General features: G+C 41.8%; 1 protein-coding gene across 10 annotated transcripts in view; it reads left to right on the top strand.

The window, feature by feature from the left end:
- The window catches only part of LOC125892332 (rap1 GTPase-activating protein 1-like), a 78,740-nt gene that overhangs the window by 29,130 nt on the left and 22,233 nt on the right, over positions 1-27,377 (top strand). For 5 of the 10 annotated variants that reach the window (XM_049582282.1, XM_049582287.1, XM_049582285.1 and 2 more), the window contains 8 exons: positions 13,581-13,674; positions 21,819-21,854; positions 23,046-23,093; positions 23,574-23,612; positions 23,739-23,930; positions 26,314-26,417; positions 26,897-26,975; positions 27,069-27,122. In XM_049582282.1, the coding sequence (XP_049438239.1) occupies positions 13,581-13,674; positions 21,819-21,854; positions 23,046-23,093; positions 23,574-23,612; positions 23,739-23,930; positions 26,314-26,417; positions 26,897-26,975; positions 27,069-27,122 (646 nt within the window). Of the gene's footprint in view, positions 1-9,110; positions 9,495-13,580; positions 13,675-19,257; positions 19,578-21,818; positions 21,855-23,045; positions 23,094-23,573; positions 23,613-23,738; positions 23,931-26,313; positions 26,418-26,896; positions 26,976-27,068; positions 27,123-27,377 lie in introns of those variants that run through there. The other 5 variants (XM_049582289.1, XM_049582288.1, XM_049582290.1 and 2 more) reach the window with 5 other exon arrangements.

Raw genomic sequence — 27,377 nt, 5'->3', positions numbered from 1 at the left:
GATTAAACTCTAAAGAAAACATACATATTATATCATGTCCCCTTAAATCCTGCCCACTGGACCTTTAACTACAGCCACTTAGAAAAGGAAGTTCAAACTACTTTGTAAAAAATGCAATCAAACTGACAGTGTCCATGTTGTCATGCTACTCAGTTAAATGGCAATCAAGTGCCCACTTGTTCACAGGTTATAAATAACAATAAATAAATAAATAAAAAAAAATACCCCACTTTTCATGGGAAAGTGTAAGGAATGTAAGTTTTGGTTTGGTATATAATGTCCGTCAGACACCTGCCTTCAGAAACTAGAGACCAGGGGCGTCATTTATAAAGCAATGAGTAGGACCCATACAAAAAATGTACGTACAGACAAAAGCCAAAAATGAAGTGCGCCAAAAAATATTCTACAGTTTCCACAATGAGGCTTCCACCTCACCATCTGCATCGCCAATGTCCTGTCTCCAAAATGTTGGTAAGCATGGGTTTCTCCCATCAAGTCTGTTTTTATCGATCACAACTTTAGCATAGGAAGTGGTGTACGCCTGGCCTGGAAATTCAGACTCAAATCTTGAAAGATTTTGAGTCTGGCCCTCACCAATACACCCTTCCTACCCAAGGGGCGGCACTAACTGAGGCATCTCAAATGCCACCGCACACAATTGGATAGCACGATGGCCAATCAGAGCAAAAAACAAGGTGATGTATTCATTGCACTAAGCCCCATTTGTTTGCCGAACAGTGGGGCTAACTGCTTTTGCTGTATCCTGTCAGCAAAACAGCAAAAACGTCCTTCCTGGAAACGAAGGCTTCTAGGGCAGTCTTCTGTTCCTCTCTCAAGGAAAAAGATAAGTGTAGTTGGCTTAGCATTTCTTCCAAAGCTAAATTGAATGGATGCAGTCGCAGGTGCCATCTTGGCTGTTTACTTTTCGACTCCTATGGCGCAGCGCTGTCCTCATCATGTTACGCCTGCCTAGAGCCCACCTCTGTCAGATAGACTGATCTGATTGGTCCGATGGTGATTCAGCTGGCTCTGTTCGTCGGGTCCAGATCCCCGTGCAGAGCAAATTCGAATTTCCTGGATTTCCAGGTTAGCTTTCGGTCCTCGTTTTGTGCGTTCAATTACAGCAGAGAAGCAATGGTAAAATAAAAATAAAAAAGAATTCCTTTAATTTTATGGCCCCAGGTTGCTCACAGTTTCAGCAAAAAATATTTCAACTAACCGAATGACTGTGAAAACATAAATGTAGTTGAACTACCAGCAAGCTACTGCAAAATAAGTCGAACTACTACTTTAAAAACATACCACTACTCCCCAAAAGGCACATAAAGTATATGTGTAGCTAAACTTTTACCAAAGTAAACCATTTTTTTGGGAGAGGAAATCATATCTTTTCATGTGGAAAATCTGCCCTTTGAGGCTCACAGTGCAGCCACGTACACACAAGGCAGTAAGTAATTCAGCGCCGCTCAGAGAAATGGTTTCACAGCAGAGACAATCATCCTCCCATTTGTCTGAGTGCTTCAGGTCAGTGTGAGGGGGGGTTGGGAAGGATGACCCTGAAAGGAGGGCAATTCCAGGGTCTATCTGTGTGGTAATTCATTGCACATGTGCTCCTCATATCACTGGCTGTTGGAGGACTGTCAGTAGACGAGGCAGCAGGTGTTGCTACTCTACGACAAATTTAAAAAAAATCCAACAGGGAGGTCGGCTCCTAACATCGGTGCTCTTCAGTGTCATCGCCGTAATATAAAATGACACAGGGGGAAACAAGATCACTGAGAGGCACGGCTAAATGCCTTAAGTCTGACCTCTGCAGTACATTTTCACGCACACTATAAACAGTTTGCCTATTAAATGATTTGTGTTTGGGGATTGTCAACGGTGCTCATAAATTAATTGAGGTCAGAGATCTGGTTCAGTAGGTGGATGCTGACGAGGAGGCGAGGGATTAGGGTCGTATTACTCAAAGACCATGAGCAGTATCCATTTAAGTGATTTCAGTACAGTTTAACCTCTTCTCTTTTATTACTTTAGGAGCATGGATTGATTGATTGATTGCCATGAAAATTTGTTCAAACAATCCCACTGTCTTTGATGATCTCTTGTCTTTTGCTCCAGCACCATCAGCATGTTGGCACTTTTGCTTTTTTCTTGAAATATCTCCACCATTTTTGTTAAGGTTGGGATGAAATTCATGTCCTCAACCTTTCATCTAGCGCCACCGCCAGGTCAAAATGTGATTTGTAACAAAATGTTTGCAGCCTGACAAGCAGAACTAAGGTGAACATGGTAAATATTAAACAACAGCAAGGCGCTGATGTTTCCAGTCCCCTCTCTCTCAGCTCTGCTTAATTTTGGTCAAATCTTATGTCTGTTTTGCAAGTGTTGGTGGTGCTTTTTGTGGCTGCTGTTGGACGATGGTGGCATATGGTTGTGTACACCAGTGTACAGGTGTTGGATAATACACTGGACGACCTCAGTGACGCATCAGTTTCCAACAGGATGTCATCAGGAACTGTAAAATCATTTGTTTCACCAAAACTTGGCTAAATACTGGACAGCAATATTCAACCAGGTAACTCATTTCCCATATGCCAATCTGACAGAGCAGAGGACTGTAGTGAGAGAAGGAGAGGAGCCGCGTGGTTTATGGTGAATAAGGACTGGTGTGACAGTGGGAATGTGAGGTGCTGTCCTGTTCCTGCATCCATCTCGTTGAGGTGCAGATATGTTAACAATCCAAGACACATCCACCTGGTGATGCGAGATGTGAAGAATGATCCAGGACACCATCATTAACATAAATGATGGCATCAGTAACTGGAACCAAAACTACAGTTAAATCAGTAGTTCCCAAATGGTCCAGCAACAGGGCCCAGATTTCTCCATTGCCATTAGTTCAAGATTCAAGGTCCACGCCCTACTTGCATTCGGCCATATCGTAGAGCTAGTTTGCTGTCTCTGTCAAGTAGTCCGTTAGGCACTCTTTCTGCCACAGGAAATGGTACTTCAAAATAAAAGGTCTGTGCTGGAAATTCACTGTACTTAAAAGTAAAGTGTGTTTTCTTCAAAGTTGACACATTCACGAGCAGAGTTGGGTATAATGCGTTACAAAGTAACGTTACAAAGTAACGCATTAGAGTACTTTGATTACTTTTTGCAGTAACGAGTAACCTAACACGTTAGTTTGCTGTTTGAGTAACCAAATACTTAAGTACGTTTTCAAACAAGACATCAGTTACTTCCGTTACTTTTAGAACGCTGGTTCTTCAGCTCCGAAACAGCAACGGCTGTCGTCTGGTTCTAATAACGGAGGTAACGTTAAACCTATCAGTCTGAAAGAAGCCACGGAGCTTGTGGCTAGCTACGTGGTCGGAGGAATGCTGCGTTGTCTATGGTGGAGTTTAATAGGTTGAATAGCTGACAGACATATTTCAGACTCAGGACTTGCATTATGCCTGGTACACGCTACACGCTGGTACTCACCAATTATCCCCGGTCGTCTTTCACGGCGTGTGTGATGTCATCGGGTTATTCTTGTCCTGTTTTCATTACTTTGACTATTATTTGAGTCACTGTGTCTGTTCATGTGCCAGCTGACATGTTGTTGTAGTCACCTAAAAGCGTCAGCAGATGGCAGGAGCTACATTTGAAGCGCCATAAGTAAACTATCAAGTTACTGTATCTTCCACAGGAAGTTCTGACAAATGTTTCAGAATAAAAGTCTATTTAGAAAATTGAGGGATTCTCTAGCCGAGGTTATAAGGGGCTTTTAATTTGAAACAAGTGTTGAGTTTGAAATGACGGTGCGATATGTTAACTTTACAAAGACAACGGAGCGGATGAAAAGGAAAAACATAAACACACAGAGGGATTAATAAATAACGGAGCGTCTATAATGTAGTTTGTTTCAAATGAAGCTGGGAGCCTCTGCAGTTGTGGTGAGTAAAAGCCCCGCCGCTATTAGTTAATGTTATTACTTTATGTCTGACCGTGAGGATGTACCATTGTTTGCTAGCTTGATGCTAATGACAGTAACGTTAACTCGGCGGGTTGACAAAGTGCCTCTGCTGTTTCACACCATCATTTCCCCCTTTTACTCTGTGTGGTAACATCCCTAGAGGACATATTAAAACGCTGGGGTGTTGTTGTCATACAGTTGTCTATGGCAGCAGATCGTTGTGTGTTTCTACTGGTCAAAGTGAGGGCTGTGATGGGAGAACTGGATCTCAGTGAAGGGCAATTGAGCCATAACTTTAATTTTGGAGACAAAAAATATAGGCTTAGCGCCCTGTGGTCCATTGCCCAATAGGAAATGTATAAAACTCAAAAGTACTTTAAAAGTGCTTGAGTTACTTTTCTCAGGGAGTAACGTTGGAGTTAAATGGACAGTTAAATGGACAGTTACAAAGCAGCAGTGTAAGAAGAGGCAAAAAAGGACTAAATTACAGTGCACAAGTTGATGGAGCTGACCTTGAAAGATTCCATGTGACAAATGATTGATTGATTAATTAAGTATTTTCACTGAAAGTATTATAGCATGCTGAAGTTAGCATTTAGTCTTAATACAGTGCAGCCAAGCAGAGCAGCTAGCATGGCTGTACACTCTTATTTTTCATAGACAATCAGCTCTCATTGTTAATGAAGCTGCTGTGGTTCCATTATATCAACACACTGGTAATTTTATTTTAATTACATAAAAAAAGAACAAGAATAAATACTCTGGGTCGGGATGACAAGCATGAGCATTTTTTTATGTTTACTTTGTGCCTTTGTTGTCACTGCCCGACCCAGCTGGGCTGTTTAAACAGGAACATGATTAGGCATGATTATCAAACCAGTCACAATCACAGTCACAGTGGGGCTCAGGCAGTCTGCAGAGAAATCATGGTGGGGATGTAAAGTTTCTTCAAAAGTTAGGAAGCAGTTGGCACTCCTGCTTTGCCTTGCAAACAAACTATGGGCTTGATTAACACAGAGAATTTGTTTAAGAGTGACTGGAGGCGGGTTTTAACAAATCTGGAAGCAGCAGGAGAACCAGCAGACCTCCTACACCCAACATTTTGCTGCAGGAACAATCTCTGATTGACTCAGATCTTTAGTCACAGATGAGTGTGATGAGTGGCTCAAAAATGTTTTCATCCAGGTAGTTCAAGAGATAAAGTCTAATGATTTGACAAGAGACATTTTCATTTTAAGTAAATAGCACAGTCTGTGACATTTATGAAAATGAAAAGCTGGTACTAAAATATTTTTGTATTTTTACATTGATATGGAGAAAACCAAAAATCAAGATATTTGTGACCAGATCCCTCAATACTGATATTCAGCCTGTTTGCACTTCCAACTCGTCAAATGTCGATGCTTGATCAGTAGCCCTCCGGCGACCAACACTGAGGCACAAAGGCACCCTTAGCAGCAATGTGATATGTACCAGGCAGCTTTTTGTGATGCTGCAGGCAACTACCAGATTTTAAACAGCAACATAATCTGTAAAAGGCAGGCAGGAGGAGAGGTGGGTCAAACAAACTCCACACTTTCAGCTGTTAGTTTAGCTATTAGTGTCCTGTGTGAAATCACAAAGTCAATCGAATTGTTTTTTTTTTTACTGGAAATGTAGTGTGCTGGTATGTATGTAGTGCCATATGTCACATGATGTTACATTATGTTAGTAAAACCATTCTTATTTTAAGTCAAACCTTGATGGTTTTTTTTAACTTAACCATGGACCTTTGTTGCCTACACCAAAGGAAGTAAACCTAAAAACGAAGTGTTTTACCAAAATTTGGGGGTTGTTTTGAAAAAGACTGTATGCAATTAACAAGCAGAAACTGTGAATTTCTTGTGAGAATGGAAGTTTATTTTGAAAAGACACAACACATGTAACAAGCATAAATTGACACGCTGTCCCTGAACGTCCAAAACTGACAGTGGATGGGTACTTACAACCTGGTCTCACTCCAAAGTCGCCAAAAACCGGTGCTTAGTCAGTGAATTCCGGCATCAGGCATCGATGAAAAAAGCTGTCCTTTCACATCAGCATGATATGCGGCCATTACTTTTTAGGGCATCAGGGGGAAACATGGCGGGACAACAGCGAAAGTTAAGAGGGTGAAAAGACCAAGTAGTGTGGGTGGGTTGGAGGGGTAGTAGTTGTCCAACAACCACCAACTTTCACCCGGGAGACCAAATTTTGCTTCCCATTTGCAGCCAACCCTTGTTCTTTTTTCCAAACCCAACCATGTGCTTTTGTTTCCTAAACCCAACCACATGCGTGTGTTGACTAAATGTTACCACATGCGTTAGTTGTTGAAGAAAAAAAGCGTCAGTCCAGGGTGCTGTACCGACGTATAGTATGTTTATTTTGAAAGACACTGCATGCAAACTGTACATTTCCTATGAAAACGGAAGTGTATTTTGAAAACAGACAATGCATGTAACAGGCTGAAGTTGGCACAGCGTTCCAGAACATCATAACCAACACACCCAGGGCACCTTGCACGTCATATCTTGAGGTGAAAAGACCATGGCCAAATGTCGATATGTGGAGGTCGGAGTGAGAATGTGTTGGTACTTAATGCGCCATATTTTGATGTGTAGGGCCACTGACCAAATGTTGGTATTTGACAAGTTGGGATGAGAATGTGTTGAGATATTGCAACAATATTGTTGGGCTGACTATTAGTGTTTTCACAAAAAATTACATAATAATAAATACTCATAAATAATGTGGATATAAAGACTAAGTGGGTAAAGGCAAATAATAGAGCAGCTAAACAGTCTTGTAAATTCAGCAAATTACATCACTTTGCTGTAATGCAGCCTTTTAAACCAGGAAAAGACAACACTTAAGATATTACCATATCCAAAATCTACAACATCTATCTTACATTCATTATTTCTTACTTTTGTGCGGACAGTAAACTCTGCTGGAACGCTGCATTCATGTACAGTCATCACATAGCTCATTAATTCCGTGCTGTTCTCAGCCAACTCTTACGGCTCAGTGTTGTTTGCACTTCCCTGCCCCCCTGTCCCGATCTCCCCCCTGATGTCAACCACTGCTAATTACATCTCAACCTGTGGGAGACTCTCAATGGTCATGCATAAATAACCATTCATATATATTTCAGCAACAGCAGCCATCTTGTTTTCTGGAGACCTCTGACATGTTGCTGGTATATAATGTGTCTGTGATTGGAGTCTGAAACCTTTAACTGCCCTGCGGGGTCACTGGCTGGTCACACACACCCTCCCATACACACACACCATACAGAGGACAGTTGTAGCTGCTTGCTGGGCTGATTTTGTTGAGGACAACAACATGAGTTTGAATCAGAGGGAACTTTCATTTAAATTTGGATAAATTTAAATGTATTAATGACATTTGATGAACACAGTTGCTGAATCTTGATTTGGCTAATCCTTTTGGATTATAGGATCCAGCTACTTATTTCATTATTTCAGTGTGTCTTGTTTTATTATCCAACTTGTCTTGGTTTGAGAAATAGCTGCTGCAATAAAGCTGCAAGTGTGAGAGGCAAAGTGAGAGTGTGAGATGAGGAAATTTCAGGAGAGCAGAAATGATCAGAGGATGAGGGATGGGGGTGGGAGAGGGGAGTGACTGCGGGTCATTTCACCACCATAATGGGATGGGAATCCCTGGCAGCGGGGGCCGGTTGGTAGGGATTTACTGTGGGATTCTGCAAAGGACATTGGAGCGACTAAAACCAACTATCTTCCCTCACAGGAGATCAAAAATGAAGCCCCACATGGCTCCGGATTTTCCTCTTCTTCTGCTGTAATTATTATTTCGTCAGCATACAGGAGTGTCGAGTCGTCAGTGAGGCTGCCAGTCTGACCGCATGTGGCTTTGATTTGATAGGAACCAGTTGCAATGATCCGCGTCAAAACACCACTCAACACACCAAATCTGGCTGCTCTTATCCGATAATGTGTTTTTATCTATAAGCACTATTGACAAAAGCCCTCACAGACAACCATGACGCGTTTTTAACCCCACACCCGCTGCTCCTGAGCAATTCTGAAAATAAATTAAACCACATATAACATCTGCAGTCTTTGCTCAAGGGTTTAAAAGAGGGCCGGAGAGAGATTATTGTCCCACTACAGCAGGATGTCTCTGCAAATTACTGCTAATCTGGACGATATTAAAGTTTTGTCCAATGATATAATATAGTTGTTTTTAAGCTTTGGACAGTGAGCGGATTATCTGTTTTATTTCTTACAATATACAGCTCTTAATGGTGTTGTGTGAGGACAGTGCTGTAATCCCTTGTTATCTCTTCATATCTGACACATACAGGACACACACACAAAAAAACACACACACACACTTTAGTGTTAGGTACATACTTGTTCATCCACAAGCTGGACAGATGAGTCGACACTCTTGCTGCGTAGAATATTGTCTGGCAGGGATTTAGCAGGAAAAGGCGGTATTGGTGACATTAGTCAGAGGTCTGCTGGGAGCTGCGGATAGTAGCTTAGTGGAGAAAACCCGCATGTTCACTGGGGATTGAATGAGACTCATTACAGTAATTAAAAAGCTTCCCTCACATCCTCTCTCATGCTGCACAATGAGCATTAAGGATGCTGCAATGCCTGCTCACCTTTGGGAGCTCAGTGTTGGACATAATCACCTTGTTCAAGTCAAAACATAATGAACATGAATTTGAATGTGGGTGTTATTTTTTTTTTTTTTTTTTTTTTTTTTAGCGTGTGTAGCTGATGTGGTTGCCACAGCAACAGCCCTAGCTGGCTCATTGTGAGGCAATGTGGGGATTTAAGGCAACCCCCGTTACCCTAACCAGCCCTGCTTTGCTCTGAGCGGCAGACTTCAGTCGTTCCCTACATGGAGGAGAGGGGGGAGGGTCTCCTGCTTTGAAGGGGTTAAGGGTGGCGGTGGCAGTGGTGGTGGTTGGGGGTGGGTGCGTGGTTCAGAGTACAGGATTTTGGACACCACATCATGCATGTGTGAGCTTAAGAGCAGACAAAGAGGGTGGAGATGGAGGAAGTGACAACTAAAGAGCGCATATGTGTGTGTGTGAGAGACTGAGTGGGAGGAGAGAGCGTGAGGGAGGAGAATCAGCAGCGGATGAGGATGCTCACTGGGAGTGTGCGGCACTCTTAAGAGCTGAGAGTGAGGCCAGCAGGTGAACGACTGACGGGAAGCAGCAAGTGAGCTGACTGAAAGCTGGAGAGAGAGAGAAGAGTGAACGCAGAGAGAGAGAGAGGAGATAACTGTGAAAGAGAGAGGGAGGGAGACGGGAGCTTAACCAGAGGAGAAGCGTAGACAGTGAGTCATCTGCCAGAGTGCTGGTCACTGTCCGGACTTCCCAGGGAGAGCCCAGCTGCCTCTGTGTGAGTTAAGTTTGCTCCTCCACTCTACGCAGGACATCAGGTTCGCCCAGATGACACGCTGTGACTTCTTCACACGGCTGATTTCTGTGGTGCGTCGCTAACCAGCTGGGGTGTGTTATGTAACTTGTTGTGGTGTTGTTGGGATGAAGCTGTGGCTTAGTGATGCAAACTGATCTGCAGGAGGGCTTACGTGGTAATGCCACGCAGAAAGGGCAGGTGTGTGTGAACAGCAGTATGTAATGTGTGCAGCACAACATGCTTGTGATGGAGGGTGAGTTTGTGGTGGATGTTTCTTGTGTCACTTTTACTCTGATGTGTGTTTTGATGTTGCCGGAGTTGAGTATAGATGGAGTATCTTGCCACCAATTTATGTCAGGCTGTAGTTATTATATACTGTGTTTTGTGCATACAACACACAAGTATTATCTTGATTTTTAGATATATGTAATACATCTATATCTTTAAACCAACTGTTAGAAATGAAAGCATTTTCTTTCACATACAGTCCATCTGTGTGTGTGTGTGTGTGTGTGTGTGTCCTGCATCCATCTATTGTGCATCAGTTCTAATTAAGAGTTCAGAGCAGCTGATGCCCCACTGTATCCTGCTCTCCCATGGGAGAGCTCCTGCCGGGACTTCTCGCCTCGTTCATGTTTATTTGATTCTGCTGAGAAAAGGTTTACAGTTGTTCACAATTTATTTAGGTGATGCAGGACTTTCCTTGATTAAACATTCAACTGGACTCATTGTGTCATAGCAGGCAGCACTGTTTGTTAATGGTTCACGCTCTCTATTTTCTCCTTCACCTATATTTGATCCGAGTGCACTCTGAAAGCAGGTTTCCATTTCGGTCACTGTCCCTTTTGAGCAGCTGTTTGTCTTATCTACATCCTCAGCACCAGACCAACACAGCTTCATGCACTGGCTCATACATAACTAATTACTGTGTCAGCGCAGACAGCCATACTATCTCTTCGGAAAATGATTAGTTTTCCGGGGTCAAGAGACTGTTGTATCATTGAGTTATTGAATGATAGTTCTCTGCCTGTGGGGCTCGGTGCCTTTTGGCAGCTGGAGAGCACGTCGCCTTGTTGATATTGAGATATGATACGTATTTCATTGTGGCTGCTGTAGCTTTCTTTGATCATCACAAACAGCAATGTACATTTTTCACTTTGCATTATGGTGGCCTCGAGAGCATTTCATCTTCACCAGTCGATCACTTTGTGTGTTTAAAATTGATTGAATTCATCAAATAAGTTGAAAGCCTGCTGTGCAAATTGGCTAGTTGTCAGTGTCAATAGGGCACCATATCAGCGGGGATTATTGATCCATGGTCCTATGGGGATAAAGCCATGCTGGTAGAGGTATTGAGTTTAGAGCACAGAGATGTGTGAAGTAGTATTGCTCAGTTTTGCATTACAGGTGTGTTTGAGAAGAGAGATGCTCTGTTTGAATAAATGTGAAAGTATGGGTATTACATCCCTCGGTCCCTGAAGTGTTTGTGAATAGCAGCTGATGTTCTGAAAGAAATGGGGAACCTGCACAGAGGAATATGATTTGATGCCTTTTTGTCCTTTGGGAACAGTGAAGAAATCATTTATTGATTTACTGGAAGTGTCAGACATAACATGTATGTCCCTAGATCAATGCATTCTCTATCCCAACTTGTCAAATACTGCAGCTTGGTCAGTGGCCCAATGCTTCAAACTATGATGCTAGATACCCCTCTAGTGTTTTAGACACATCAGTATATATCATAATTCGGGTTAAAATTACTTGTTTCCATGCGGGACATAAACAGCTGTCTCCTGGGTAAAAGTCCTGTTTTTGTTTGATTTTGATCTCTGTGTTTTTTCAGTTGTAGGTTTTGGCATCCAACTACTGTAGGTGTAGGCAACAAAAGTGCTTGGTTAGATTTAGGAAAAGATCATGGTTTGGGTTTCACACGGGACACAGACAGCAATTTCCTGGGTCAAAGTCCTGTGTTTGTCTGACTCATCCATCCACCCTGACATACAACAGAAACCTTCTTTTTCGCTCTTTAAACTATGTCAGTTGCTCTGAGAGATTAATATTGTCACGGATGGTTTTTTTTGGAGTTAGTTGAAAGCTTGGTGCGTCTCATACAAATGCTAGACTTGGTAGGTACATATATTTTCATACTTTCCTGACATTTCACTTGGGTATAGGGTGTATGACAGTATTTGTGTAAAAATACATAAAAAATAAATAAATAAATAAATAAATAAGGTAAAAGCCAACCCAGTCTCATGCTAAAGTCATTGAAATCCACTCGAAATCAGTGACTTGCAGTGTCAGACACTGAGAAAAAAAAAACATCCTTTGATGTCAGCATTGTACACGGCCGGTCGCATTTATAGCTTAATGGCACTCGACGGCATCAGGGGGAAACATGGCAGGACAAGAACAAAAGTTATGCTGGCAAAAGTCTGAGTAGGGTGGGTGGGAGAAGTGGTGGATGGGTCCAACAAACACCGGCTTTCACCCAGGAAAGCAGTGTTGGCATCCCATAAGACTATATAGCCAACCCTGTTCTTTTTTTCCTAAACCCAACCACGTGTATTAGTTGTTGGAGGAAAAAAAAAAAGTCAATTTGCGGTGTTGTACCGACATAACCAGCTCAGTGGCCTAGCGGTAGAGTGTCCGCCCTGAGACTGGGAGGTTGTGGGTTCGATCTCCGGCCGGGTCATACCAAAGACTATAAAAATTAGACCCATTGCCTCCCTGCTTGGCACTCAGCATGAGGGGTTGGAATTGGGGGGGCTAGATCACCACAAGATTCTCGAGCGCGGCACCGCTGGTGCTCACCGCTCCTCAGGGGATGGGTCAAATGCGGAGAACAAATTTCACACACTCAGGTGTGTGACGATCAGTGGGACTTTAAGTAGTGCGTTGTTTTTTTTGGAAAGACACTGCATGTAAATGGTAAATTCCCTGTGAAAACAGAAGTGTATTTTGAAAGAAGACAATCCATGTAACAGGCATAGCTTGACACGGTATCCCAGAACGTCAACAACCAATGCACCCAGGGTACCTTTCATCTAGTATCTGGATGTGAAGGGCCATGACCAAACATTGATATGTGAGGAGGTGGGAGTGACAATGTGTTGTAAAAGCTGGGCTGCTGGGGACAGAATCCAATATAACATGTATGAAATTGTCTTGTAGGGTTGGGTGATATGTTATAATCCTCCAGCTGGCCACCGTCAGCCTAACAGCTTATGATTACTCTTAATTCATCGAGTTAGATCTGAAAATATGCTGGCTCTACCAGTTTTCCCTGCAGTCTTTCTCTGCTCTTGTAGCCCGGCTGTTTACATTCCTATTACGTTATCCCAACCACTAGCGGTCACTATCTTCCCCACTTAGCTCCCTGTTACACCAGTAGAGACTGACCTCTGGTGCGGGGGTTGTGCACTACAACACATTGCCTCAGTAGAGCATCTGTATTTTATACTGTATTGAAAATCATACCTTTGGGATTTTTATATACCCTGGTATACCATATTTGATATTTGTTTTGAACGTATAAAAAAAAGACATGAACAAGCAGACAAATAATACAATATAAACTAATGGAGTGGGAGGAAGTATACCATAACACTGTGGTATTAGTGATGTTAGACACCAAAGGGCATGACAAAGCTGCGGTAACTGACGACCTCGGAATGAGAATGGATTGTCTTAGACAGGTATAAAAGAAACATTTTAGACTTAGACTGAATATATTGAGGGTTAAGGAAAACACCTGGGCGTCAGGTTTAACCTTAATTACCACAACACTGCAGATTAGACAAAGTAGAGGATTCCAGGTGAGGAAATCAAGGATAGCGACAGTTCTTGACTTGACTGTATTCTTTCCTGTTACATTTTCTTTAAACCCTGTCAGACTTTACCACTTTCTGTGCTTCACTTTCTAGAAACATGAATAAAAAAGGAAAGGATCAGTAACACAGAAGATGTCTCATGAATAATTTAAAAAAAGGAAAACCTCAGTTTTTGGTTTGAGGGCTGTTGCGTTGCCTCAGACCACCAGTCCATACAAATGCATTCAGCTGCTAAATGAGACCAACAACATTTCCCGAGGCATTCTCTTTTGTTGTCTTCTCTCCTGATCTTAAACTGAGTGACCTTTTCTGACTGAATGTTCTTTTGGATCTGTCTGATTATAGGAAACAAGATGGGAGTGACCCCAGAATTTCTGCAACACTAGAGCCCCAGCTGTTCCAGCCTACACTCCCATACACCAGCTCGCCATTACACAAGGTAGGAGGAGACCAGGGGGGTGTTTGAATTTGCACTTTGACCCCTGACCTTATCTGGTAGACCTCTGTGTGACCTTTCTCTCTGTGATCTTTGTAAGGTGTCTCTGCTCATCTTGTCTCTACACCTGCTCCTGTCTGGAAACACTTGCTGGGTGCTTCTGTCTGTAATGAAACTGTCATGACTGTATTAGACTCAGACTTTCTGCTTGTAGTGATTCTTTGCTTTTTATCCTTGTCTTCTTTTGTTTAACTTGTGTAATTAGAGCTCACAGAGCTCGGTGCCTGGGATGATTATATTTGCCTGATTCAATTAATACAAATCTATTTATAGCAGGAATTTGTCAGCTGGATGACGACAGTTTCTCAATCCAAGCCTAACAAGTCTGATGCCATGAAAGCAAACAGAATACAGCCTGTCTGAGCAATTGTCATTTTTTAAATCAAAAGACAAACTTCCACGCCCCCACCGTCATGGAGGATGTGTCACGAATTGGAAAGTCAGTGATGTTTAATCATGTTTAATCAGTTGTTGTGCGGGGTTCAATTGTCATCCAGTTGGGAGAATGCCATCCTAAGCAATGAGCCAGATTTACTTCAGTGTCAGTTAAAAAATAGTAGCAGGAATGTTTTCAAGAGTAAGCTAAAGTGTGCCAATTTCTGTTCTTCCAGAGTGCGTCTTTTAGCTTGAAATACATTTTCTGCCATTTACATTGTAAGAATTTTTTTTAGCATTTATAAATCAGCTTAGTTTTTCTAATGTTCTTCTACTCAAAGGAAATCATATGATGAGAGACTAAGGCCCAATCCTATTTCTTATTTTTACTCCTACCCCTTGTTTTTGAGTGCTGCCTTGCCCCTCAGAACAGAGTTACAAGGGGTTGTGGTTGAAATTTTCCCTGTGAAGTGAAACAACTCTTCAAGACCCTGATACGTCATCAGTAGTTGTCGTTGTTGGCATTTAGGCTATGTAAACACACGCGATGACTGTTGCCCGATGTTGTGAATATGCCTCCTTCTGATGTGGTGAATTCTCTTGCGTTGGCTACAGGCATCCCTTTGCAGTTGGCAGTACTCTCACCAGTGGTCTAGTGGAATTTGATCAGGTTTGTGTACCTCTTGTTAGATGGGTTACCTGGGAGGAAGTGGGTATACTCTCCTATATATTCCAATGGCTTTTTGGCTGATCGGTGGATATTTTATAAATTGCCAGAAAAAGAGGTGGATGTACCCTGTATACCTGAGTATACCCTCCACTACACCACTGATGCTCGTGATTTGTTCACAACTTAAATTTTATAATATCAATCAGTTAAACAAGGTCACTAGCTGTGCTCTGTGGGCTAACATTAGCAACCCATGTGCCTACCTTGTCAGTCTGCACAGATATTAGAATAACAGTAACACATGCTGCAACTATGCTGCTGGACATTGGTTAAATTTTGGGCACCGTATGCCATCAAAGAGAATAAGGGTGCTTTCAGATGTAGAGTTGTCTTGCTTTGGTCTAAATCATGGACTAATTTTGTTACAAAGCTGCATAATTGCCTAGACTTGGTTCGTGTTCCCACGGCAGCATTTACAAGCGGACCAGATCAAATGTCTTGTGTGAGAAAGCTGCTCTTGATTGGTCAGAATTTCCATGTGGGAAAAATCCAGGAAGTAACAAAACACTGAAGAAGAGTACACTTGCAAGATAAATGTGACACTTTCTAATGTCACAATGGAGGGACAACTACGCAGGTTGATTTTAGAGCTGCTCATCATGGACTATATTGCTGTCATTGTTCATACAGTTTGAAAACGAGGCGCGGCTCCAACTAGAAAACAATGTTTTGATGCATTGGATGTGCTGAATGTGCATATTAAGGCAGTACAGGAGGAGGTGCACATTAATAATCCTCCAGGACTGTAACATGTTCACGTTTAACCCAAACAATGTGTCATGTGACTGCAGTTGGTTCAGATCCAGGTCGGAACACGCTCTCACCACAAACGAACCGCGAGTTCATTTGTAACCGGACTGAGACCACCTCTTCAAGAAGGTCTTGGTCCGGTTGTTTGGTGCGCAGTGTGAGTGTGATTGCTGTGTTTACACCTGCCCAAACGAACCGCACTTAGGGAGCAAACAAACTTGAGTTTGACTGAGCTGAACCAAACAGGGCAGGTGTGAAAGCACCTTAAGACATGGAAATATGTCATTATGTGGGACTGTAATGCACAAATCAGCAATAACAGTGAATGTTAGCTAGCTAGTTAGTTAACTACCAATACATCAGCATGCTAGCAATTTCCTTTGTTATTCTTGTCATATAGAAATGGACCAGAACATATTGAAACACCATTAAACTAAGGTAATTAAATGATTAATGCAATTCTTAAACCTTTATTAAGAAAGAAAAAACATTTGTGGGTTTCTTTTGTTGCTTGTGCAGCCATTTGCCAGTGATTTCTCATGACACTCACTTTAAAGTCTGCATCTGATATACCTTCATTTGGAGGGCCATGTAGCCCTAACACTTGCCCAACCTCTCTATCCTCTATCCTAGAATCAGGACATCCTACCCCTAGACTTGAACATGCAAAACAGAGTGTAAGGACAAGGGTAGGTGAAGGGGGTGTAATGGGATTGGGCCTAAATTTGTGTGATTGTAGATGCAGCAAGTGAAGAAATCATCTCAGTAAATCTATTTAGATTGTCACAGTACCTATCACATCCATCTTGCTGTCAGAATCTTCATGCCCACCTTCTGGCACATCTCAGACAGGAGCGACTGACATGAAAAACCTGCCAGGGATATTTTGGGAACTTAGAAACTGAACAAAGCTGAGCTTGGTGGTGATTAAAAGTGGATACAGTCTCACTCCCGTTGGATTGGTTTCATAAGGTCTCTCACACTTTGGATGGGGCTTACGCTTCTCGCAATCTGACTTGATCTGAGTCGAGCAGCAGGAGTGGGAAGAGAAAGGAATTAAAGGAGAATTTGGAAGTTTGGTTGTTCAACAGTCACTCCTGATCCCTGCGGCACACACCATCTGTAGGTGCAGCAGACTTTCTGGTTACAATTAGTCAGACACAAGGAGAGGATTTTTGAAACTTCTGTTTGTCTATAGATTTGCATACAGCCACTTAAGGCTTTGCTGAAGGTATTCCAGACTTGGCTCATATTGTATTTCCCCCATTTTTCTTCACATCCTGGAAGAGAAACTGCCTCTAAATGCATCACATGGTTTGTAATTGGACAAACGGAAACACTTACACACTAGCAGCAGCAGCAGCAGTTAAAAAGCAGTCAAATTTAATATCTGGTCTCTGTGACCCCATTGAATTCAACCTTTTATGATTTCAGTTCAGGCAAAGGAACATATTTTTGGGGGACATCAAGGGACAGCATGTTAATGTCATGTACTGTAGTGTAAGGGCTTAGTGGGGCAAGATTCAGAGGAGCGTATCACTTTAATCAGAGCCCTGCGAAAACCAGGTCAATCTGCAATTAACCCCACCAGGTCTTATGGTCACTGCCTAATTCAAACCACACTGCTATACACACTGATGAGATGTAACAAAGTACATTTACTCAAGTACTATACTTAAGTACAACACTTTTTGCATTGTTGTTACATGCATAATCTCTTTTCAAAATAACTTTACAACCGTGGTAAAACACTTTGTTTTTAGGTTAAGTTCCCCATGTGGACTTTCTCTCCCTTTATACGACAGTAGCTGCCCGCATCCTCAACAAATGCAGCTACCTGGGCCATCTCACACTGCCCCTCAATGTGCCTGTGTGCACGACCGCTGCAGCCAAGGACACAGCCTTTTGTGCATGGGTCACCTGTGACCTGTGTGTGAAAACACCCTAAAACACCTTTGTGGCAGAAAACACATTAAGGTTTCCTTAAAATTTTCACCCTAGGTATTTATGGTTTTCACCTTGTTTTGGTCTTAACAAATCTCTAGAATGTTGCACAAAAGACCTTAGCAACCAAAGCAAGGTTAAAAAAAACCTTCTTAATTCTACAACATGACTGAGTTTATGGTGATAAATGAAAAAATACTTACACAAGTCCCTTAAGCCTTAAGTGTCATACTTAAGGTGAATACGTAAGGTGTTTTGTGCAACCAGTCCCAGACGTATTATGCATCAAATATAAGACCCTCCATTGTTCTGATATTCTCCAGTGTTTTGGAGCTGGTCAGTTATTGTGGCCTCTGTGAAGACGCACAGAGATGCACCTGAGAACGCTGGAGCCGCGAGGAGGTCTTACACATTTAATTTACCTCTTGTCATACTGACAAGCCTATTAGCTCTCATTATGAGAGATCTAGGCACTAACACCTGCACTGTATGCCAGCCTGGCTCCCTGTGGATTCAACACCTCCTCCGCTCTGGTCATCTCTGCAAAATGTTTTTTTTTTTTTTTTATCTGCTAAAATGAGATGTCTGGTTGCTGTTTGTCTCCACTTTGTTTCCACTGCAGTTTTTTGTGGTTATGTAGATTTCTTTTAAGGCTTTTGTTTCCTTTGCATCTTAGTTAACTGCCCATATATTTGAGGACGTGTTAATGAGAGTAGAAGAGTTGGACTCCACCTCTGGCCACCTGTCAGGCTAAGTCAGGATAGGGTGATAAAGACCGAGGTGGATGATGTGTGTTTTGGAGTTCTTCCTGTACTGCCACACAGTGACAAAGAAGGATCAGCAGAGGACAAGACACCTCCAGCGTCAGTCAGAGGATTACTGCTCTAAACTTCAAGCAGCAGCAGCTGCCTTTACATGCAACCTGAGACATTCGAGACACTTGCTGATGCTGTTACATGTTTAGAGCACACAGCAGGAGAGCCTGTAGATCTTGTCTTCAACTTTGTGTCATCCAACTCTTTGTCAGTCATGGTTGCTGTGAGCAGGGATGCAGCTTTACTTTGGGTGTCACAGTGGGACTCAGTCAGCTGTCTACGATTTAACAAAGGTGCAGCAGCCAGAGAGCGAGTTTAAGCCAAACCTGTTGTCAGTCGAGGAACATCTTTTGAAGCTGCAGGACTCCGGTTTGAGGAAAGTTAAAAATGGCTAAAAATCATAACAACAACTTCAATGCTCCGATGATGACAAAGGCACACTGGAAGAAACCCAGCCATGTAAGTAGCTTTACTTTAGAAACATGCTGGATGGGAAACATCACTAGATGACAAACTATAGAGGGAATTTACCAGGATTTTCAGCAGAGGCCTGGACAACTGCCTCTCCAAACTGAGATTAAGGCTGCGAATGCAAAGCATGACAGTTTATGTTGCTTGTGTGTTGAAGTGATGAGCTGAAGAAAAATGTCTGTCTGTGGGGGGACATTTCTAGTTTTATTATCAGGTGTTTCTCTTTAGTGTCAACAAGCTGATAACATGACATAGCCATGCCTTTTTTAAGGGCTGTGTTACATGTAGTTTTATGGCTAATGCAGTTGTTTGAGTCCAGAGATAATATCTAGCTCAACACTACAGCTCCTCTTGTTCTAATCTCTAGTTAATGTCGTTGAAGCTGGGGTTATTTACTTTCAGGGTTTGTGGCAGACTATTGTTTGCGCATGGTGGAGGACTTTACTCATACTCACACTGAAAGCTACGGCGAGATTGCTCTGTACACAAACTGTTTGACTCTGTCAGGCTTTACTGGCTGAACCTTTCAGCCGTCACTTTACTACTGGAGGCCGACGTTTTTTATGGACTGTTGTAATTGGGCTTTTTCTGCAGCAGTCAGGGTGCACGTTTTGTATGTAAAGATTTCAAGGACAATTCCCCGACAGCTGTGGTTGGGGTCTGAAGGATTAGGCAGGTGTTTGACGTGGAAAAGCCGGTCTGTCACTCATGGCTGTGTGATAGTGTGACAAACCCAAGGGAGAGGCGAGAGATCACATCAGGTAAAATGATTAAAATAATTATGTAATTATAATAATTATACATTTTAATTTAATTTTTATAAGTATTAATTGTGGCAGTTTTGCAAGTCATGGGAACAGCTGACATAAAGTTTATGCTTTACCAACTCTACAACGCCTACTGTACAGCACTAAGTAATGGGACAGTCATGTTTGAGCATTTAATGTTGTATTCGGGGTCCTTGAGACCCTGCACACTCTTTAAAAGCTCCAAAAAGCTACAGTTAATACTAAGGGTGTAAGAAAATATTGATACACTTGAGTATTGAGACATTATCTTTTGTGATACCATATTGATTCCCAAAAATACTGTATCAGTTTTTAATTAATAGTTTTCATGCAAGTTTTGTGGCAGCTGGATCCTTCAGTGTTGGAATCTATCTTTAACCATCATTTCAATGTAACAACATATCACGAAACACAAAGAACACAGATAGTAATACTCTTCCCTATTGGTTTGGTACTCTATTGATATTCTTATCGGTTATTTTTCATGACTAAATAATCGTTTTTTAGAAAATATATTGACTTAAAAAAGAATAATTGAAGAGCAGGATCCGCACTGAATATTTTAAATATCACTGAATTTTGTTTTAGACCAGCAACAGAAACAGCAGAGTCACTATATGAACAATATTCCTGACATCACAATACTGAGTTAACTTTAGTTTTCATCAGTCAATCTTGCTGCCTGCAGGTAACGCTTGTCGAGGGAGGAGGGGCTGTTTGTCTCAGCCAGCAGCTATGTTTAAAATAATTAGCCCAATTTGAAGATAAGTGGCAAACTAAGCTAAACAGTGAGACAACATACAGGCAGCTTTCATTTTATCTTGTTTGAAACATTTCGCTATTAGTCGAGCTAGCAGTCAGCAGCAGTGGATGAGAGACTGCTGATAGAGCAAATTTAAATGTCACTTTCTATGTATTTACATGTTTATGTTTGTATTATACTGTAATTAAGTTTTGCCTTTTTACTTACAAAGGTTTTATTGCACGTGCTGACTCACAGTAAGGAGCACAGTTTTCGTCAACTCGAGTAATTTCAAAGTTATCTTCACTTTGTCACCACAGCAGCCTCTCTGCTCTGCTGTTCACTGACTTCACTGTCCGTTCCGTTGTGTGTGTTTGTTTGTTTGTGTGAATGTGAACAAGTTTAGCCCCGACACAGAGAGCAGCATGATAATAATATACACTAAAAAGTTAAAAAAAAAAAAAAAAAAAAAAAAGTATCAACAAAAGAACAGATAATGTCGGATCTTATCGAGGCTTTGATAATTTAATCTCAGGGCCCGTTGAATACTATGTTTCAGTACCCATCTCTAGTCATAAAAGGCACACAGCTTGACAGTTTTTCTGAGAATATATTTAAAAAAAAATGCTATGTATCGCACTATATTGGGTCTTGACCAGGCGGCACGGTGGTGTAGTGGTTAGCACTGTCACCTCACAGCAAGAGAGTTCCTGGTTCGATCTCAGGGGGGAGCCCTTCTGTGTGGAGTTTGCATGTTCTCTCCGTGTCAGCGTGGGTTTTTCTCTGGGTACTCCGGCTTCCTCCCACAGTCCAAAGACACGCAGGTTAATTAGTGACTCTAAACTAGCTGTAGGTGTGAATGTGTTTGTGAATGGTTGTCTGTCTCTATGTGTCAGCCCAGTGATAGTCTGGTGTACTCCGCCTCTCGCCCAATGACAGCTGGGATAGGCTCCACCCCGCCCCCGCGACCCTCAAGAGGATAAGCAGTTACGGAAATGAATGAATGAATGAATGAATGAATGAATGAATCGTGATGCGGATCGTATCACCAGTTCTCTAGATTCTTGCCTATACACAGCCCTAGTTAATATTGTTCTATCACCTTATTTTGTCATGAATGTGGAATGTGGAAAATATGGAATTTTGAATTCAAAATCTGACATGTTTTAGAAATCCACTACAGAAAACATCACACCTGTTTCACAGATGGAAAAAACCTTAAAAAGATAATCCTGGTAAAACCTTTTTCCACCTCTTCTCGAGTCATAAACACACGAGAGAAGACAATTTAGGAAATGGATCACCAGATTTATTTCTCACTTGCCGCTCAGGGCTTCCGCATGGGATGGAGTGTGATAAGCTCCACATAATAAGTAATAGACAGGGTTGAAGTCACTGCTGTAAAAATAAATTACACCTTAGCAACCAAACAAATGAACTCAAAACATGTCATCTCACTCTCCTCTCTCCAGACCCCAGATATATTTGAAATGATTGAAAAGATGCAGGTAAGATGCTGTGTTGATTTTCATATTTTGCCTCGGCTTTCTAAGCTGTACTCACCAAGCAACTAACCAGTGAGTGTGTCTCTCCTTGCTATTCCTGCAGCACTTTGGCCGTCTCCTCGGCTACAATACTTCTGTGCGCTCTGCACACGAGAGGGATGTTGAGTCTGGTGGTTTCAGAAGAGATTTGTCAGAGCATTATATGTGTTTTTCAGCTGTTAACATTCTGGTCGTAACACTGGCTGACAGCTCTGTAAGCTTATTATCTCACCTCAGAAAATGTCTCCTGGTTTCTGAAGGCTTTGAGGGGAAGTTTATTTTAATCACGCGATCCCACACATAACAGGGTAAGAGTTTTATGATGGAGCGCGTCAAAACTCATCATGTTTTTGCATCACATTGGTCACTGTTTTCAGGAATATAAAATGAATATCAGTGATAGTGGCTTTCAGTGGCCACAACATCTGTCTGAATATTTTAGAAATGAATATTCCTCTTCAGCAGGGGATGTGATGCAGGACTGTGTTTTCTCCACAGTCAGACAATATATCGATGTGATGTATCGTCCTCCGTGACGCCAGGCGCCATCACCTAGCCCTTATTTAGCATCACTGCATCTCTTTGTCTGCGTTTGTTCCTCTCTCTTTCTCACACACACACACACACACACACACACACACACACACACACACACACCTCAGGTCCAGTAGGTGTTTTTAAGTGTAGGAACGTCACTTAGCTCAGCATCTTTTTAATCCCTGGGGTCTTATTACCGCTCTTCCTCTGTGTGCTAACAGACGTTTCAGTCACTCCCAAATGCCTGCTCTTTAGCATCCTTTAATTGCCTTTTGGTATCTGCTGTGCGTGAGCGTGAGCGTGTGTGTGTGTGTAATGTATCTCTTTCTGTGTCTTTCCATCTGTCCCTTTCTGACTTTGCTTGGTTGCCTGCTGCATATCTCTTGGGGGAAACTGTGTCATTATGTAATAGGGTTGATATTTTCTCAGTTTGTTTTTTGTTGTGGTCTTTCAGGACATGATTATTATGCAAACTGTTTTTGTATGTGTAATCAACAATAACTGTTTGAGTAAAGATATTCGTGTTGACTTTTTGGATTGCAAAAGCAGCCTGTGTGTGTGTTGATGACTGAGCGATTTCTCTCTCTGGTTTCTTTATCTCACCCTCTCCTCTTGTAGGGCAACAGGATGGATGAGCAGAGATGCACCTTTCCTCCCCCTCTCAAGGTGCGACTCTCCGTGTAGAGACACGGTGTTATTCACATGATGCGGTCATTGTCTCACGACTGCGCCGCCATATCTCGCTCTGCCAGACAGGCTGATTACTTCGGCGCACAGTTGCACAGTATTATTCATAATGCAGGGAGACACTCTCAAGCCTTGCCATCATTTTTACACCAACAGAGCAGGTTTGGATTCAGACTCACATGTTCTCTGATGCTCTGCAGAGAGACATGGTGAAGTCTTAGCAACAGAGAATTTAACAAGATGTGTAATAAAGTATTTTAAATCACCAATGTCTAAAACAATGGCAATACTTTGATCAAGCAATGCATTGATTCCTATGTAGTCTCCAAACTGATTTTCATTGCATAACAGTTATGCAATTACTCTGAATCAGTGTCCTTTGGGATTACAGAGTTGGACAGCGTGGTTATTTTTATTCTTTGATGAGGAAACAAAGCTTTTTTTTCCTCTTTTTTTCAGACAGAGGAGGACTACATTCCATACCCAAGTGTCCATGAGGTAGTACTTTAATCATTAGTCCGTCTGCATCACTCAGACATCACCTCAGTTTTATTCTTGTCCTGATATTACCTTCACAGTTACACTGCTCCGTTTCTCAACCCGTTATTTTGTATTTTGTGGTAGGTGCTGGGCAGAAAAAGCCCCTTTCCTCTCATCCTCCTGCCGCAGTTTGGGGGTTACTGGATTGAAGGGACCAACCATGAGATGAGTGACACAGTGGACATAGAGCAGCTGCAACCTCCGTCCCCAAACACCCGCACCAAGCTGGAATGTAACACAATAGCTATGCTCTTCCGGAAACACTTCCTGGGCAAGGTTAGCCGCTTTGACACACACAGAGAGATATTTCTTTTTACATAATGTATGATTTTTACTTTTTATTGTCATCTTGAAAACAAACAAGAAACAGAGGACGCAATATCTGTGACAGTGTAGGCAAGCTCGAAAATGACACCACAGGCAACACACACACAATATAAAAAGAGAAAAGAACAACAGTACGAGAGCGGTTGATGCCAAAAATCCAATACACATTCAGTCCTTAATTAAACAAGCTCATGCATATGTTTGTTTTCCCTACTGAAACATTTCCATCATCGTCTTTTGTGTAGTGGTAAATTCCCTCTTGACCTAAATGTAATTTGCTCCATGGTCTAAATTTTGCCTATGATTTTCTTCACGTTGTGGATGCCTGAGCATGATTTCTGTAATAATTTATTCATAAGGTTTAAGACAGAAATACAAATTCTATGAAATATATATTGCAGATAAAATTCTTTTTAAATATGTATCAGTCTTGCACTGAATCTCTGTTAGTATTCCACCAAGTAATATAAATTCTACATCCAAAACAGGAGGATATTTAATAGATTCTTCATGTACAATATTTTGTTGTAATAACTGTTTCCCAGGATGTGGGCAGAAACAAAAAATATGACATTTTGATAACATGTTGATGTTACTGTGAAAATATATTTAGCTTGTTATGCTGAAATTTAAGTATGAAAGCACGTTTCCACCAGTGTGATATTAAAAAAAAAAGATCCTGTAAGTCATTATATTCAGAAACTTTCTCGAAATAATGAGAAGCTTAATTATTTTGAGACAATAAGTCATACAAAGTTACACTCAAAGGCCACTTTATTAGGTACACCTGTTCAACTGCTCGTTAACACAAATAGCTAATCAGCCAATAATGTGGCAGCAACTCAATACATTTAGGCATGTAGACATGGTCAAGACGACCTGCTGAAGTTCAAACTGAGCATCAGAATGAGGAAGATAGGTGGATTTAAGTGACTTTGAATGTAACATGGTTGTTGGTGCCAGACGGGCTGGTCTGAGTATTTCAGAAACACACAACCATCTCTAGGGTTTACAGAGGACGGTCTGAAAAAGAGAAAACATCCAGTGAGCAGCAGTTCTCTGGGTGAAAATGCCTTGTTGATGCCAGAGGTCAGAGGAGAATGGCCAGACTGGTTCAAGATGATAGAAAGGCAACAGTAACTCAAATAACCACTGGTTACAACCAAGGTCTGCAGAAGACCATCTCTGAACCAACAACATGTCCAACCTTGAAGCAGATGGGCTACAGCAGCAGAAGACCACACCAGGTGCCACTCCTGTCAGCTAACAACAGGAAACTGAGGCTACAGTTCACACAAGCTCACCAACACTGGACAATAGAAGATTGGAAAAACGTTGCCTGGTCTCATTCAGATGGTAGGGTCAGAATTTGGTGAAAACAACATGAAAGCATGGCAGCAACTGTGTGATGTCATCATGTCAACATGGACCAAAATGTCTGAGGAATGTTTCCAGCACCTTGTTGAATCTATGACACCAAGAATTAAACGGGGGTTCAACCTGGTACTCGCAAGGTGTACCTAATAAAGTGGCCAGTGGGTGTATATTGAAGAAATTTCCTAATATAATGATTTAAAATATATTTTTTTTCATCACACTGGCAGAAATGTGTATTTTCTCTCCAAAAAAAGTGGACGCAGTAGTGGTGTGTTGTTCTCCCTCCATGTCAGCAAAGCGTATTCCTGTATCTCCAGCTGAGCTTTCACATCTTCATCTTGTCCCTGCTTTTAATTATGATTTTAATTATAATCCCTGCTTTTAATTAGGATTTTTCAGATGAGGTAGTTCATAGTTTTTCACCCGCGTTCAATTTCCATATTCGTGATCATACAATTAAATATAATGACAGGAACATGACATGGTTTATTTATCCATAAAGGCAGATGTACATGTTTCTTACACGGTGTGTACTCAGAATGTCTTCCGAGAGATATTATCAAAGTCATACTCATGAAGGCCATCATTATGACAGCTTCCTTCCTTCACAAATGAGCCTCATTACTCTCATAGAATATTTCACAATCAATTTCACTTCTTGCTCATTATAGTAATGAAATGAATAAGCAATAAGCAAATCCCGGTAGAATGAACCACTACCAGCAACCAGCCTCACTGTTTGACACCTCGTGCACTGCTGCTAATGAAGATGCATTAGGCTTTGCCACCTGTTCTTACACACGCATAATATGAACAAATTTGAGCTGCCTGTAGTAGAAGAGCAACAGCAGAGGGAAAGCTCCTCAGACTGGAAGGATATGGGTAATGGCTGGAGCACGCATGTCTGTTTGTGACAGATACAAATGGCCGTATCCTTGTTGTACTCTGCCCTCAGGAACACTTTAATTACTATTCAGTGGACAGTGCCCTTGGACATCTGGTGTTCTCGCTAAAGTACGATGTGATTGGTGACCAGGAACATCTCCGTCTAATGCTCAGGTAATGATACATTATGCATACATGCTGCAGTACAATGTTGCTTAATTTAGAGAGGAAAATAAAGCTGCACTTCTGAGGTAATGACTGTAGCCTTAAAAACATGTCAGCACTTTCACCATCAACAGGAAAAATATATGCAGGATGAACCATTTTCTCTTTTCCTAAATACCCAGTATTGACTGGATAAACACATCCTACCAGCACGGGTGTTATCGTAAGAGTCATAAAGCCTGAGAGAGTGTCAACAGCACTGTCATTTCCACAGCAGTGTAACAGATGGACTATTTAGGCCAGCGAGTGGGTGGGGATGGAGGGAGGGAGGGAGTGAGAGAGTGAGAGAAAGCAAAGAGAGGCGAGGGTGGGCAAGTTTGATAATGGTCCATACCGGATCATCTCTTCCCCATTTGATAGGTTCTGAGAAATGTTGCATCACTTTTTATGGCTTAGAAACCGCACTGATTGTTTTATGACATCACCAGGACCAAGCTGAAAACCTACCATGATGTGATCCCCATTTCCTGTCTGACGGAGTTTCCCAATGTGGTCCAAATGGCCAAGGTAAAAAGAGTTGTTATTATGAAGCAGAGATTTATCTGCTGGGAATGTGTCCAACCATGTTCTAACATTTTCTCTCTCTTTTTTAAACCCAAGCTCGTCTGTGAAGAGGTCAATGTGGATCGTTTTTTTCCTGTCCTTTATCCAAAAGTAAGATCTGGTTTGGTTTGTATTGTTGCAGCTGCTGTATGTGTTCTTTTCAGTTGTACACATCTGATGATTTTAAACAACAGGGCTGCAATTTGTCTGTCTTAGTCTGTCTTAAAGGAGCAGTGTGTAAGATTTAGGAGGATTTAGTGGTGAAGATTGCAGATTGCTACCCAACTTCTCACAGTTAGAATTTCTTCAATGCTCATTGTCCAGGAGGTCTTCTCCTCTCTAAAACAAACAGACCCAGCGATTTGA

The sequence above is a fragment of the Epinephelus fuscoguttatus genome, linkage group LG7 (genome assembly GCF_011397635.1).
Source record: "Epinephelus fuscoguttatus linkage group LG7, E.fuscoguttatus.final_Chr_v1".
Classification (NCBI taxonomy): Eukaryota; Metazoa; Chordata; class Actinopteri; order Perciformes; family Serranidae; genus Epinephelus; species Epinephelus fuscoguttatus.
This window is presented reverse-complemented; position numbering and strand designations above follow the sequence as displayed.